Source organism: Miscanthus floridulus, chromosome 6 (assembly GCF_019320115.1).
Source record: "Miscanthus floridulus cultivar M001 chromosome 6, ASM1932011v1, whole genome shotgun sequence".
Lineage (NCBI taxonomy): Eukaryota > Viridiplantae > Streptophyta > Magnoliopsida > Poales > Poaceae > Miscanthus > Miscanthus floridulus.
Genome location: NC_089585.1, coordinates 78955398 through 78971437, shown reverse-complemented (window position 1 = coordinate 78971437; position 16040 = coordinate 78955398). Strand labels below are relative to the sequence as shown.

Here is a 16040-nt window from a genome sequence, read left to right as displayed (position 1 = left end):
ATAAATAAAAAATATTAAGTCATACTACTAATTTTTTTTGTTGTGAAACATTGGGGGGGCCATGGCCCCTGCCAGCCCCCCCTTGGCTCCGCTAGTGTTTGTTACAATCTCTCCCCCTTTGTCATTAATTTCCATAAAAGGTATGCTTCTTATTGGTACAAAGATTTGCAATTGGGGTAGATGGTTTAGGCTTGAATCTTGCATTTTTTATGGACATCACTTGATTATTGGAATGACACCACATGTAGATACCACTTGTAGGACTTCTTGAGATACCCCACATAGGATCTTTGATCTTGATACCAATTGGTGGGACACCTCCCCTAGGTCATTTCACGGGTCATCTATTTGATAGACTTGAGCTCTTGTTGGTGAGGGATGCATTCTTCATTTGATGATCACTTAAAGTTGATGATCACTTGTGAAACCATTGTCTTGCATGATTGATACCACTTGTAGATGTGATACCACTTGAAAGAATCTTCTAGTATGGAACCACTTGTTGGATTTATCAATAAAAACATTTCTTGAACCATTATCTTCATGAGTATCACTTATAAGATATCACTTATGAGTTGATCTAGACATCACTTGTGAATTCTTGATAAAATACTTGAGTTTAGATACCACTTGAAACAAACAAACTAGATATCCATTTGCATTGTTACTCTTATCACTATCATGAGATTCTAATTTTAACTTGACTAAATTGATTTGCCTAAGCTTCCAAGTTTGGTTTGAACCAATGACAAACTTCTTCACACCTCTTATAAGGGTTATCTTGCCAATGTTGTACTTATCACTTGTTTAACAATCCAAATTAAATCAAGTACTTGGGTTCACTAGCTCATGAATAAACTTATATACTACCATTAGATCAATTAAATATTCAAGCAATAGTGGTAGGCTATGAATTAAAAACATTTCATTTGTTATGCATGATACTATAAAAGCATGTACTATATGCACTAATCGCATACTAGTAAGGGATGAAATGATCATGCACATTACAATAATACCTTTGCTATGTTAGAGTAGAGGATAGTCACATAGATTCCAATTTATTACTCCAATAGCAATGTGAAATCCAATTATAAGCTTGGTGAAGACCAATCATGAATAATGAAAACCATTCTTCACCCATATGATTTAAGAACCACTAATAATCAAGTGTAATTTCTTATTATGGTTAGCTTGCTTCTTCATTTTATCTTTGCTTGCATGAGAGCATCAATGTGAGAATATCACTTGAAATATCATGATTAACTCTCTTTTGGGTGTTCCTTACTTTTCTTGATCAACCATTTTGATTGCTTCAACTAAGCATCTCAAATGTCCCTTGGATCACCACTTTCATGTTGGCCTTCCAAGTACCATACTTGGTTTACCTATACATAGGCGACAAGTCCCTATACTAGGAAGAAGTGACCTCTCTTTAAGAATCATTCTTGAAACTCACTTGAAATGAATTTATTGATTGACCCAAGTGATGGACTTAATTTGATGAGTAACATTGATTCCTTCTTTAAGTCCTTTTCTTTCTACTTGTTTAAGTCATTTTCTTTCTATCAAATGATTTTCAATAGTCACTAGAACTTAAACTCCATCTTCATCTTGAGTTTGATATTGATCTTTGAGTATCAAATATGTGCAATGTATACTCCACAATCAAATACCCTTGTACTCTTTGCTTGTCATGCTTCTAAATCATTTCAAAACCAAACTTAGGTACCTCAAATACTTGTAAACATATTTCTAACTTAAGGACCTTTCAATCAAAGTGACTCCAAATAAATTCAATAATTGTCACTTTTCTGACAGATTCTGTACTCATCAAAGAAAAATATATATCTCTCAAAGTACAAATCCAAATATCACGAAATTTTGTGGAGATGTGATTGACTAAGTTATCTAGTAGCTATAAAAATTTGAGCTTCATTTGACTTCTATATTGCTACCAGATTTCAATTCTTCCACCACTACTACATGCTGAAAACTGCTGCACTATATCTGTCAAGATCCACTCCACAACCGAAGCATCTCTTATCCAATTATCATGAAATTTGAACAGAATATTATACAATAAGTCTAGAGCATGTACACCAATTTTTATACCAATCCAGTAAGTTTTGATTACTCAAACATGGCTTAGATCACAGCTAGCTCAGATTTTCAATATAAGACAGATTTCAATCACTCAAGCTATACTTCATCAATTCTGAATCAAACTTGAAACCAACTTGTTTGAATACTTTCACAAGATATAAATACATTCAATCCACTCACTAAAAGTCATCTCATGAATTTATCCAACATAAATCAATCCAAACTTGATTACTAAGCAATTATCCATTCAATCATCTTATAGCAAGCAACATTGCATATTTATCCAATTCAATCAACTCATATGCACCCAAATGAAATGATCAACAAGAGATATACCTTGATTAGCTCATGATCATCCAACTAGCAAGCTTCAACTCAATTATTTGCAAGCCATCAAATAATCCAATAAATCATCACAAAAGTTTCTTCGCAGCGTCGGGCACTGCAAGAACCTACCCCAAAAGTGAGGGTAGCTCAATAACACGCTCGACTAGAGTTACTCTTCGCAGCTCCCGTGGGGCGAGCACAATACCCCTCATAAAGCTCTTCTTCGGAGCACCGCACAAGCTTCTTGCGGGCTTCAACGGAGACCACCACCAAGCCATCTAGGAGGTGGCAACCTTCCAGAGTAACAAGCACCACCGGCTTGCAAGACGACCACCTAGTGTCACTCGATGCAACCTCACAATGCAATCGCACTAGAATCGCTCACTCACTCAATCGGATGAACACTATCAAGCTAGAGTGAGCTAGAGGGCTCCCAAGCACCACCACATAAGCCACCAAGGCTCTAGTGTGCTAAGCTCTACAAAAGTTTTTGGCCAAAGGTCAACCACCACTTCTATTTATAGCCCCACGGGCTAAAGTAGTCATTACCCCTTCACTGGGCATTTTTTGGGACGACCGGATGCGCAGGTCGTGTGCACCGGACGCGCCCGGTCACTATGTCCAGTCGCAGCTATACCACCACGTGTCCCATTCAAATGAAATAGCCATTGCCACCCAACTGTCGATCGGACGCGTTCGGTGTGTCGACCGGACGTAGGACAGGCAGCGTCCGATCGAGTCCAGAGAGCTCCCAGAGCTGCTCAATTCCTACCAGACGTGTCCGATCACACCAGACCGAACGCGGAAGACGCATCGTCCGGTCGAGTCTAGAGAGCTCCTAGAGCCGCTTTGGGCCGACCGGACGTGTCCGGTCACACCGGACCGAATGCTCCCTGGGTCTGATCAATTATAGCGCAGAAACCCGAGACTTCCTTGTTCATAACGCGTCTGATCGCTTCTGTGCAATCCTGTGTCGGGCTATATCACTTTGATCTGACGCTGAACAGTAAGCTTACACATATGCATAGATTGAAACTGTGAGAGAGTAATTACTACCAAATGATGCTAAGGTGTATAGAATAAACTTTAAAGTGTGATACCAATAGGAGTTGCACTTTTAACACCATCCTTAGCACAACACTTGGAAATCAAAGCATTAAATATCTCGTGAGATCAACATTAAAAGTAAGGTACTAGCATTACTTGAAAAACATACCAAGTGTCTAGCTATCATCCTATGCATGCTAGTTTTCATTTCATCAATCAAATTTTATAACTAGCATATACCACATAAGCATGCATATTGAATTTAAAAACTAATGCAATTCAAGCAAGCACATGAATATGCACATATCAAATGCAACCAATAAAAGTTCATAAGCTTGCTCCCCTTACTTGTGTGTTTCTTTTGTTCAAAAATTTTGATCCATCTCTTTTCTTCAATGTTGCTCCCTCTTTATCCATATCCATATCCAACCTCTACTTATTTGTCTCAATCTCTCCCAAAGCTTTCATATATTTGTTACCAGTGGCGGAGCCAGGATTTATACTCAGGGAGGGCCGGCCGTCAGAAATTATACTTAGGGGGGCCGACTCGGTCTTTTTCATTGCGATAATTTTATTATATAATTGTGTTTTGTATGATTATATTATCTAGAAGATATTAATAGGTATATATGACAAGAATTTTATATAATCTCTCTTAATATAAATAAAAAATATTAAGTCATACTACTAATTTTTTTTTTTTTTTTGTGAAACATTGGGGGGCCCCTGGCTCCGCCAGTGCGTGCAAGCCACATGGCGGGGAGGCCGTGGCGGCGCTCAGTGGTGGCATGCAGGCCAATACGTGGAACGTGCGCACGTAGGCCGGACAGCTACGGAGGCGAATCATTGATGAGCTGCTGCTTTTTCTTTCCTGCAGGAAGGCTGGCGTGTGCATGGCTTCTGTTTGTACAAGCACAGGCATCAAAGATGGACGATGGCTTCGACGGCGACGTCGACGTCGACGTCGAAGAAGAGCTCGTCGGCTGATAACGTGTTATAAAACATGTTGATAGTGGTTAGGATCTTTTTCTCTTCATCTTTTATGACCATAGATGAAAGTAGAATATATAGACACAAGAGATATGTAGATTATTATTTATTTCTCTAAATATTGATGATTACAACATAGAGCTTCCATATATATATAGTCCTATCAAGGCCTAAGAGTTTGGTAAGAGCCCATATACAAATAGACTACTATTAGGATTCCATCTTCTCCTTTTCTTCTAGAATAGAGTCTGTATGTTTTACAATAGTATATACAGAGCGTGCTAGCCCGTGAATCTATTGACTAAATAAGTGGTAAACACGTGAGTTCACGGGCGAATTCGCTTGTACAACCTCCGTCCCTAAAAGAATGCAATTCTAGCACAGTGTCATATTTTAGTATCTTAGGTTTAACCAATTATAGATAAAAAAATATCCATGTTTATAATACCAAATAAATACCATCGGGTTAATTATGAAATGTATTTTTATAATAAATTAATTGAAAGACATAACTTTGAATATTATTAAAAAAACTGATCAAATATGAACCACTTATAGTTGTATTTTTTTAGGACAGAGGTAGTACGTAGGTATCCCTACTCCGGATAGCAAATGGTCACTGATGGCGTCATCTTTGCAGTAATTAATGTCATCAATTATCATTAGTCTTCTCGTGGATGTGAAAGCAAAGCAAAGCAAGCGAAAGGAAAGAATGCAGCAGTTTCCTCGTGGGGCCACAGCATCACACGTGGGTTTGCTTAGGCGAACAACTAAGAACAATGCTTCACCCAAGTCATGACGTTCAGCATAGAATAACATTCCAGTGAGATGGTTCGGTTGATGCTCTTTCTTTCCGGCCTTGGACGGTTTCAGGCCGTTTTCTGGTCCCTTTTCCCCTCCTCCGTTTTCATCTGCATTTTGTCAAATAATTGCTGCGTCTCTTCCCATCTTACCGACGACAGGACAGGACAGGCTCCATGTATTGTTGACGGATTCATTCCGACACCTGCATGTATTACCGGCTGGCCATTGAGTGATTCGTCGGTAATAGACGGCAGATAGACTTTCCAGTTTTCCAATCGAAGTCTACGATACCAGTATTTTTCCTTTGTTGTTTCGTTTTACGGTGGCTTTGGTACCATGATGTCAAAGAGTTTGCGTAGTTGGTATCGGATAAATACTTAATTGACTGGAAATTGGCATACTTTGAAACGCATTCAATTTAGTATATGCATTTTTGACCATATGACTTGAACGGGTAGCTTACTTGCTTGATAGTTGATATGTATGCATTGACGCACGCCAAATGCTTTACTCGAATCAAATGATCGTACAAGGTAAGCTAAGCTGCCGCGTTGCACGGGTAAAAGGGTCAATGCTAATATATTGTCCCCTTGGAGACCAGCCGGGAAAAAGGCAGCAGCAAAGCTCCGAAACAGAGGCCATCATCATGTAGTGGAGTACCGAGTGTCTAATTACCATCTAAACAGGCTGACTCTGCAGGCCAACAGATGCACGACACGACACGCTTCTTTCTCAAGGCTGCTCACATTTTGAATGACAGCAGACGCTGACATACAGAGGCACATTTTGACAAGAGAGGAAACATTGTAATGGCAAAATGTCAACACAGTTATGAATGGCTTCGGGCGAGTAGGTACAACACATCTTCATTACCTCACAAAAGAAAGTAGCGTACATTGTCATGAGGCCATGTTTTTGCGTGTATAGGAGAAAGCAGAGCAAAAAATGTCCTTGCCTGGTTTGATCATCAAAATCCCTCAACAATGCTATAGCCTATAGGACAGGAGTTACAACACGGTACGCTTATTTGTCACTTGTGGGGGAAGAGGAAAGCTGTGCCTGAGTTTTCATTCGAATGGAATGGGCGTGCCCTGCTTTTTGTTGACAATGGCCATGGTCAAGTACCTGGTGCCCATTCCAATTGGTGTCTGGTCCTCAGGGCCTTCCCAGAATGGGGCTTCCCCGTCTCCAACTAGTCGCCAGTAGCCCGTTCGCAATGATTCGGCCTGCTCCTCGGTGCAATTCTGCAGGAGAGCTTCTACCCTGAAGTTGATTTCAAGAGAACCCAAGAACTGGGATTGAGTCATTGGCCCATGGACTGAGATGTCATCTGCACATGTTATGAGATAATCTCATGTAAGAACTGGTAATGTTGCCAACAAAAACTATAGCCACGAGTTAATAACGCCAGTGCAGACCTGAAGCTTCCTCAGCAGAGTGCTTGATTGAAGCAAAATCAACATAGGCACTCAAATCAGCAGAGCCAGGATCATCTAATATGTCGACAAACTTGTGTTTACGGATGGCCTGCATTTATTATAGTTTACTTAGTGCCCAAACCATCCATCCAGAACAATAGCTATTTGCTATCATACAAGATATGTCAACCAAAAAACTCCATAAGGCTAGCTCTCTATGTGCCAAATAATGCATAAGTTCAGGGCCTTGAATTTAGCTATTACTCTTTCCAGTCTCCAAAAAGTAGTGCTTTATGAATCAACAGTCCCCAAAGCACAACTTTGATCATTTACTAATGCAGTATATTTACACAATCTATTAAAATCACAATATTGTCTTCAAATACCATTTTCCATGTACCCACAGTAAGTATTGTAAAATATTCACAACATCAGCATTTTTTTTTGTGTGATTGTGAGAGCATGTGCCTACGAAATCAACAAAGACTAGCTACTAGGCTTCAAGAATTTATGTTACAGTAGTACTAAACAGGCAACATTTTGAGTTTACTTTAGATACAGTGAAGTGATTTAAAATCCAAACCTGGAGACTATCAGATACTATTCCGTTTTTTCCATAGTCAATAATAAGAGCACCTCCGCCATCTGAACTAATTCTATCCGCAATTTGTTCAGTAAGCTCCATCGCTTTGGGGCAGACTTCAATATGCTCAATCTTCTCAAGCTCCTCAGAGCTAGCCCAACCACAACGCTTGGCGAGGTAAATTAAAGAGGGTGTGGGATGGGGAGATAGAACAAACCGAAACCTGCTGCAAAGTAAGCATTACACATTTCCTTATGGTTAAAAGTACATAAATGTAACCTGTAAAGCTTACGAGGAATCTTCTGCAAGATCCACCATCTTTTCGCACCAGCCACGTGATGCTTTCTGCAAAAAGAGAGAGAGAAGGATTGTTCAGCGCAATGACTATAAACTCAGTTGGTGAATGGATAAGCACAACAAGAAATTGTGGTAATTAATCATGGGAACAAACCTGAAACTGATGGATCGGTAAGGCATCATAGAATTCATGTGCAATGATTATGGTTGGTGCTGCATATAAGATAGTTACAAATACGAGAAACATAAAAGCCCCCAATCAAGAAGTTTAAAAAGAAACGAAGTTGACAAAAGGCAAATACACGAACTTAAACAGTTTCAAAATGGAACACTGTCCGATACTTGATACAAAGGGCTTAGACCATCATCAGGTTGAACAATTATTCATATTCCATGCATGAATTAATTAAACTAGCCGATCAGCAATGGCAAGGTAGATGCTTTAGACCAGTGACAAGGTGTACCAACACTTGTGTTCAAGTCTCAATTTTACCTTTACCTACAACTACAAGAGTGGGTTAAGTTTACTCCCATCAAAACTGAATTCGTTAACAGTATTGCACAAGCAAGGGTAAGGCTTGCCACTGACACTCTTCCCCAGACCCCGCACAGAGCGGGAGCTTTTTGCACTAGGTACACCCCTTTAAGTTGAGGCAAATAGCTGTTATTGTCGGTAGTCCTTAGAAAAGTAAAACCGCAGTTTCATAAACCAATATTGCTGCTCCTTGTCATATATGACGGCAGATTCCATACCCCAATAAAATATGTATGGGTGTCTGGGCATGTTTGAATTACCTACTTGTGATTTTTCATATTAACTATAGCTAGGGAATCGACTGACTCTGATTAAATAAGCAGACCCTAAAATTGTCACTAATCTCATTTGGTAAATGGCCTCAAATTTTTACCCAATATACCTTAAGATGAATGGTTGTGTAGAAGTCAATTATACAAGTGTTTATAACAATATCAACTTCTATAGAGATCATTAATTCAAAACCAAAAGGTTGAAGGTGAAAGAGCCAGTTCGAAATGAAAAGAGCCTCATACATCCTGAAGGAACCTGTTCGAGGGAGGCATGCCAACAAACGGGGGCTCCACAAAGCTTGCTAACTGTTCTCTTGCCATCATCAACAGGTTCATCTTCACATTTCAGAGTATTATACTGGATTTTTTGCAATGTAGGGCTACACTCGACTAAGTTAATGCTGAGTGCCTTGGTGAAGTCAACAAACTTTGCTGAGGCCTGTTGAAATAAGGCAACCGCTAAGAAGTAAGAACAACACAATGAAACTTCCATACATGATAGAAGCTAGCAATAAAACATACCCTGAGTAAATCAGCCAAGAGTGTTCCTCGTCCCGGGCCAAGCTCGATCAGATTCACCTTTGCTGGTTTTCCCATTTGCTCCAAGAGGCACATTGCCCATACACCAATCATCTGTGCCAAAGAAATGCAATAGCAGCACAATTGGTACATGAATCTCATTAATGCTTCGTTGGTTTGAAAAAGAGAGAGAGCACATCTTATGGTCGCAACGTTATACTTGAAACACACAGTTCATTACTGGATCGTGATTAAGTAACAAAATACAGCACAGCGCAATGTTCTTCACAATAGTGTTGACAAAGCAATTGATTAGTGATAATTAGTTTTACCTCTCCAAACATCTGGCTGACCTCCGGCGAGGTGATGAAATCCCCTGATTCCCCAAACACATCACGGTTGATATAGAATCCTGACTGTGGGTTCGTCAGCACCTCCTCCATGTATTCGGCTATGCTGATTGGCCCACTCCGAAACTAACGCCGCCATAATCACATCGAAATAGATAAATAGCATTTCCCCAATGCGAGCAACAGAGTCTAACATAGAAACAGAAGCTGGCACCTTTATGATGCTCTTGATGTGCTTGACGAGCTCGGAGTCCGACGACGGCTCGTGCGAGTGCTCTGCCACATTTTGGCACAACACCTACTATCAGAAACCCCAAACAGACACCAGTGCTCGTGAAAGAGAAGAGGCGGACGGAGCGGACCTGGAGGGTTGTAGAGGCCGGAGCGGTCCACGGAGATGCTGAGAGAAGCGCCTGCATCACCATTGGAGATCTCGGGGAGCTCTCTGTCCTCCGCCTCCTCGTCGTGGCCGAAAGCTGAGGACGAAGAAGACGGCGAGGAAGAGGTGGTCGGGGCAGACAAGAAGCGGACGTGGAGGAAGGAAGCGATGGGAGGAGGGAGGCGCCGGTGAGTGGTGTTTCCGCAGCCACCGCCCGAGACATGAGGGGCGAAGCGGCGGAGGAGGGCGGCGGAGCCACGAAGCATCTCGACGGCGACGCGGGCGAGAGAGAGAGAGGTGGATGTGTGAACGGATTGGGCCGGAGCGGGAGGAGAAGAATGCGTGGGTTTCGCTCGGGCCAGTTCACCGTCCAATTGGCCTGGCCCAGAGAGAATTTGCACATTGAGGTATTTCAGAGCGAAAAGTCCACGTTACCTCATCAATTTTTACGATAGCCTGTTTTTCCTCCCTAAACCCTATAACTAGATAAATCACTTTCCTAAACTTTTAAAAGAATTTGTTTTACCTCCCTAACCGGTTATAAGCGGTTTTCAAAGGCGGTTTTGTCTTTGTCTTTTTTATTTATTTCGGCTGAATATTTGAAAATCATAGTAAATCACAGAAAAATCATAAAATGAAAAATCCAATTTTGTTGTCGCAAATAGATCGTCGACCGCTCGGGCAGACACCACCGAGGCAGTCGTCTCCACACCATTAGATGGAGGAGGAAGGACAACTCTCGATCAACATTAAAAGATGCACAACCTCCACATAATTAAATTATTTCCAAAAAAATGTAATAAAATTATTTATGCAAACAAACAAATTGAATCAATTCTAAATAATTTTTGCATGCAAAAAATGGGAAGCTAACTATTAGCCACTTTAAAACTTGCTAGATAGTACTTAGTAGAAAGAAGATTAGGACCTCGTGCTATGAAATGAATGTGAATGAAGGAAACGATGAACTCCTTTTGTTTTTCTTCATGTAACTTTTTATGATGCCATGGGGAAGTGGTTTGATCCCCTACCCATTTTTGTAATTTCAAAGAAATTTGGGTATTATTAAGTTTAAAAAATTATAAACTAACTATAAAACATTTAAACTATCCGTCCAAATTTGTCTATTGTATTAAAATTTTAAAAATTACTCATATATTTATAAATATTTCTTTATATTTTATTTAAAGATTTTTTGTAGTACATGTTGTTCTAACAGGAAGTAATTCCAATAAATGGTAAAAATACATATAAATCCTCATAAAATATTATTTAGCAAAAAAAATATAAGTGGTTTATCTTGAATTTATATGAATTTAGGAAAATTAACTAAGTCAATCGGAGTTTGATGTGTCATATATGAATTTTAGAAGTTGGGTTATTTGTTTAATTAAAAAAAAGGAACGTGGGCTTCAAATCTGGAGCAAGCCTAAAATTATCGGGTAGACTTGGGACACAACCAGAGCATGCTAGCTTCGCCAGGGCCTAGAAGATTGAGCCCAGATAAGATTGAGATTTTCGTATTTAATTTGGCATCAGAATTTTATTCTAGATATCCAAAATATGTTTTTAATATATTTAGAATTTCGCGGAAAATCCTACGAAATTCACCAACATTACTTACCTATTGTGGTAAAGTTCGGATATTTATGGTGTTACAATTTTTACATAACATTTTTTCATGAAAAATGACATGTTATAATGCATTACTTACCTATAAAAGTTTTATTTTCTCAATTTTATTTATATAAGTGCGTAGGTTAATTTACATAGCATTTAATTTTGGAAATTAATATTTTCTTTAATAAAATTCACTTAAAACAAAATAAGGAAACTCGAGAGAAGGGGCTTGACTAGGCTGTTCATGGAGCTAAAGCAAAAAATAACGGCTTCTGGAGCCGTACTAAACGGGGCCTTGCACAATATTGTCATTTATATATTTTTTTATGAAAATAATTACTAGATTATGTGATAATCAGCCAAAAGTCATAAGAGGTAAGTTAGATGTATTATTGGTATGAAATGCATAGTCTAAGTATCCAACCCATGATTAAATTAGATTGGGAAAACATGCCCCTCTTTTCCCTAGATGAACACTTCATCAAACATGTTTTAATTTTTTTTAAAGCTTGATTTTTTTCAGGAGTTCGACTTTAGTGGAATGGTAAAATAGATGAACAATAGGGCATAGTGGCTGCAGATATCAGAGATCTGTCGAGTTGTCCACCATAGATGGGAAAGACTAGAGGAGCCAGGGAGGCAAGGGAGAGGTGATGACTTTGGTGAAGAGGGGTGAAAATGGTGTTTTTGGGAAGGGGGTGGAGTGAGTATGGGTGTGGTACCGACTTATATATGCCCGACACTAATAGCTTTTTACAGAAGATAGGGTGCATGTTCGCTTGGGAAGGAGGAAGGGATCGGGCCCTTAGCGGCCTTACCGTTAATAGTGCCGTGCCCATGCCAGGGTTGCAGGATGAAAGAGCAGTCGAGGGACAACCTTTTGCTTGGGCTGGAGCCTGATAGAAAATAGTACTAGGTCTTCAAGGGTTCAGTGTTTAGTAGGGTTGTGCCTTGTGTTGTCCATTAGACCGGACCCCTTTGACCATCTATAACATTGAGTACACCGTGACTGAACTAAAATCATGGTCACCCTCACAACCATATAGGATTCTACATGAGATGGACGTCTATTGTTTTATTGTTTTAGTGCATCTCACAACAAGCATAACCCACGAGTGTAGCACACAAACTCCGGAATAATGGTAACCATCGTGCTATCAAGCTCGACCACCGCACCAGACCAGAGGAGACAGGAACAGTCCCTTTATAGTTAAGTTATCTATAGCTATAGTTAACAGTAGGCAAGCCTATAACCAGATCTATGAGGATGAAAACAGATGGAAATGGAGAAAACCCCTCTCCCATCGTAATCTCTATATTTCTTCGGCAAAAATAGGACTGAGTGTGGATCGAAAAAGCCAGGATCGAAAACTAAATTGGGATACAGGGACATGCGGAAATAGACAAGTACGCAACGAGAGCTAAAAAATTAAGTTAAAATCACATGATTTAATATTTTCAACTATGCATGTATAAAGCCATATACCATTATACACATATGAGGATCGATATAATATATTCACTTGCATGCTATGTGTGTCAACACACTAACATGCATAATTGGTGGTTAGTAGGACATGTAATTGTTAGGTATATCCTGCATAAATTGAAAACATGATAAATATTGGTCCATTCTGGATGAAAACTGGATTCCGTAAAACGGTTAGAAACCCATTTTTTCTGTTTTCTCTTATACTACACAAACAAGAGATCCCGCAAATAGAAACACGGACAATAGAAAACGGGACGAAAATTTTCTTTTCATCCCATTCATGTGACAGTGACCAGCTACGAGGAGACTCGTCCGCGAGACAGATATAATGGGGAATTGGGGACCAACGTGTTTTTTTTTTTAAAGAAGAGGCCGGAGCACAGACCAGAGAGTACGAAAATTATTGGTTTCATCTTGATGGAGGTGTTTCGATTAACATATAGGTTAAGCGTCAAAGTGGTGTCTTACCGTACGGTAACCGTCTCTCACTCGCTTGGTCGCTCCTAATGACTTGTGCACACACGGCCGAGCACTTTTTAGTCAGGAAAAGGATGCTGCGTAACAGGATGGTCTGAAATACACGTTATGTTTTGGACTGTTCTGAACTTCTGATCAGGACGAGCTTGATAGGATTTCATTTTTCTCTTTATTCCTTCCACTTGATAGAAAACATACATGGCAACATAGGGATATAATTAGTCGCGCCATTAGCAATATAAGTTTTCTAGTCCTCTGGCAATTGAAATTTGTAGTTTTGAATAAAATTCATTCTGATTTAATTTATGAAAGAATCTCAACGCTCATTTGGATAATTTCATTTTGGAGAAATTGTAATATACTTTTGTGGACTAGGATATTTGGCTTGAAATATGACATTTAATTTCCCAAAGTTTAGATATAGACCTGTCTTAAATTCATGGAGTGAGAGATAAAAATAGACCCAAGGTCGGGTGTTCGTTCGATCGGACACCGCTTCCCGGGCCTACGCGTGCTACCGGCCCAACAAGCCTGGCTCCTCCTCCGTACGTCTCTCCCATCTCTTTCAAAAAATATCTTCCTACTCGCTCGTCCATCGCACGCTTCACAACGACGTGAGGCCGTCAGCCTACCCCACTCCGCATTCGCCGCAGCGGCCATCTCCTCCCGCGTGCCCTCATCCTACGCAACTCGCTCCACGCTCTTGTCGGTCGCGTGCCCCACCCGCGCGCTCTCGCTCCTTGCTCCTGCAGTCCCACCCACCGTGTGCCCACCCGCGCCGTCGAGCACGCTGCCCACCTCTGCTGGCGCTGGTGGTGCCGTCGCGCGCCTTAGGTTGGTCCCCATCAAGCCAAGGGCACCCACGAGCACGGCCCGTGCTGGTGGTGCTCGCACGCTGCCATTTAGCGCCGGCTCCCACTCCAAGGTTGGAATCAACCGGCCCTAGCCTCCCCCTCCCCCCTATGTTGCAAATGTATGTTCCAAGTGTTTCAGATGCTATCAGAGGTATATTGTAAGTGTTTCATATGTATGTTGTAAAAGTAGATCAGGATGTTGCATATGTTGCAAGTATTTCAAAGGCATGTTGCAAGTGTTTCAGAGGTTTGTTGCGAGCGTTTGTTCAAAGTGTTTTTATCTGTTTCAGACGTATGTTGCAAGAGTTTTTAATCCGGATGTTGCACGTGTTTCACACATATGTTGCAAGAGTATGTTCAAAATGTTTCAGCAGTTTCAATCTTATGTTGCAATAAGTGTTTTCATGTTACAAGTGTTTTATCTGAATGTTGCGTATGTTTCACACACATATTGCAAGTCTATGCTCCAAATATTTAATCTGCTTCAGACATATGTTGCATTCAAATGTTTCATGTTGCAAGTGTTTCATGTTTCAGAGGTATGTTCAGAGTGCCATGGGGGAACGATCCGGGCTCCGGGGGAAGGGGCGCGGCGAGCCGGGAGCCGGCGGACGGGGCGCCCGTCATGCCTGGGGTCCTACAGACGGGGCATGCTCGTCCTCATCCCGGCTCCAGGGTCCCGCCCGTGCGGAGAGAGAGAAGGTGGTCAGGAGAAAGGAGCGCCTAGCGCGGGGCGGGACGGGGCGAGGCGGACGGGGGTGGGGTACGCGTGCAGGGCGGAACGAGGCGGGTAGGGACAGACGTGCGCGTGCAACAGCGAACGGCGCAGCGCCAGGCGTGGGCGGGCAGGCAGGCGACCGAAGCTCGGGATGCGCGATGACATTTTCTGATGGACCGTTCTGCTAAACCGTTTCGGTGGGAGTGTGCCCAGGTTAACGTTCGACGAAATCATATCCCATTGGACGTCCGGACGCTGGCAATTCCCTTATGTTGATCCCCATAGTATGTTTCTGCCTCTTTGGTTCGCTCACCAACGTCATCAGTGCGGCGTATAAGTATCTTCCTATGTGATATGTGACTAACAACAGCATAAATGTATTCATCCATACCAACTTAAAGGATCCATGCCCAAATTATGATTATTAAAATATATTAGTATGTTTCGAGAGATCCAAACGGGACTTTCTATTTACGAAACACTTGAGGCATATATGTTAAGTAGATGCACCCGGAAGGATGGATCATTGGGACATTTCTGTGACCAAATGTTTGAAAATGGATCTCTCTCCCAGACTTTGTTACAACAATACAACATTATACAAAAATAAAAATACAAAAATCTATTAAACAACACTTACACTCCCCATCATATGTCTTCATCTCTTCTATTATAAAAAACAATCAAACTTGCGGTAGACTTACGGCGCATTAGCACACCCGTCCAAGTCCAACTAGAATACGTGAAGCCGATATAAACGAAACTAAATCTCGTTAATGCCGTATTGCAGCAACTAATTAACCGCGTACATATAGATAGATGACGCCATTTATCTAGTAGCAACCTTGGACTTGCGTGCCATGGTAATCACATGGACAAAGCGCTGTGCGTCACAGGGGACCTTGAGCACCCCCTGTTGCCCGTACCCAAACTGCTGCTCGGCCATCTCCAGCAACGCCTCCAAGCATGGCTCCTTGAGGTCTCTCACGCGCACCAGGACCTTCGTCTCCGAGCCACCTTGGTCGTCGTCGTCGCGAACCAGCACCAGGGGGAGGTACCCTTTCGGGATCCTCTGCTTGCCATTGTCGTTGTCACGAATAGCACCGGGCACGCAGCTGGCCAAGGCCTTGGCGCTGGCGGTGGCCTTCCTTGTCCAAGCGGCCATTGTTGTTCCTGTGATATGGACTATGGAGTACTGGTGCTGTGGATTTGCAATGTGGATTCTAGATAGGCTATGCGCCGGCCTGTTGTG

General features: G+C 41.5%; 2 protein-coding genes across 3 annotated transcripts; both read right to left on the bottom strand.

Moving 5' to 3' along the window:
* Positions 1 to 6124: 6124 nt before the first annotated feature.
* LOC136458436 (uncharacterized) lies at positions 6125 to 9974 on the bottom strand. 2 transcript variants are annotated; one of them, XM_066458372.1, is made up of 10 exons: positions 9611 to 9974; positions 9463 to 9524; positions 9231 to 9374; positions 8902 to 9012; positions 8623 to 8818; positions 7727 to 7785; positions 7568 to 7620; positions 7276 to 7501; positions 6693 to 6801; positions 6125 to 6604 (listed from the first exon to the last, which is right to left on the bottom strand). In XM_066458372.1, the coding sequence occupies exons 1-10, from the start codon at positions 9891 to 9893 to the stop codon at positions 6342 to 6344; spliced, it is 1506 nt and encodes a 501-aa protein (XP_066314469.1). In that variant the 5' UTR covers positions 9894 to 9974; the 3' UTR covers positions 6125 to 6341. The 2 variants fall into 2 exon arrangements, with proteins under 2 accessions (XP_066314469.1, XP_066314470.1); XM_066458373.1 differs by having other exon boundaries at positions 7276 to 7498; positions 9611 to 9973.
* Positions 9975 to 15617: 5643 nt separating this feature from the next.
* On the bottom strand, positions 15618 to 15953 carry LOC136460735 (auxin-responsive protein SAUR71-like). Its single transcript, XM_066460320.1, has one exon. The coding sequence runs from the start codon at positions 15951 to 15953 to the stop codon at positions 15618 to 15620; it is 336 nt and encodes a 111-aa protein (XP_066316417.1).
* Positions 15954 to 16040: the final 87 nt, after the last annotated feature.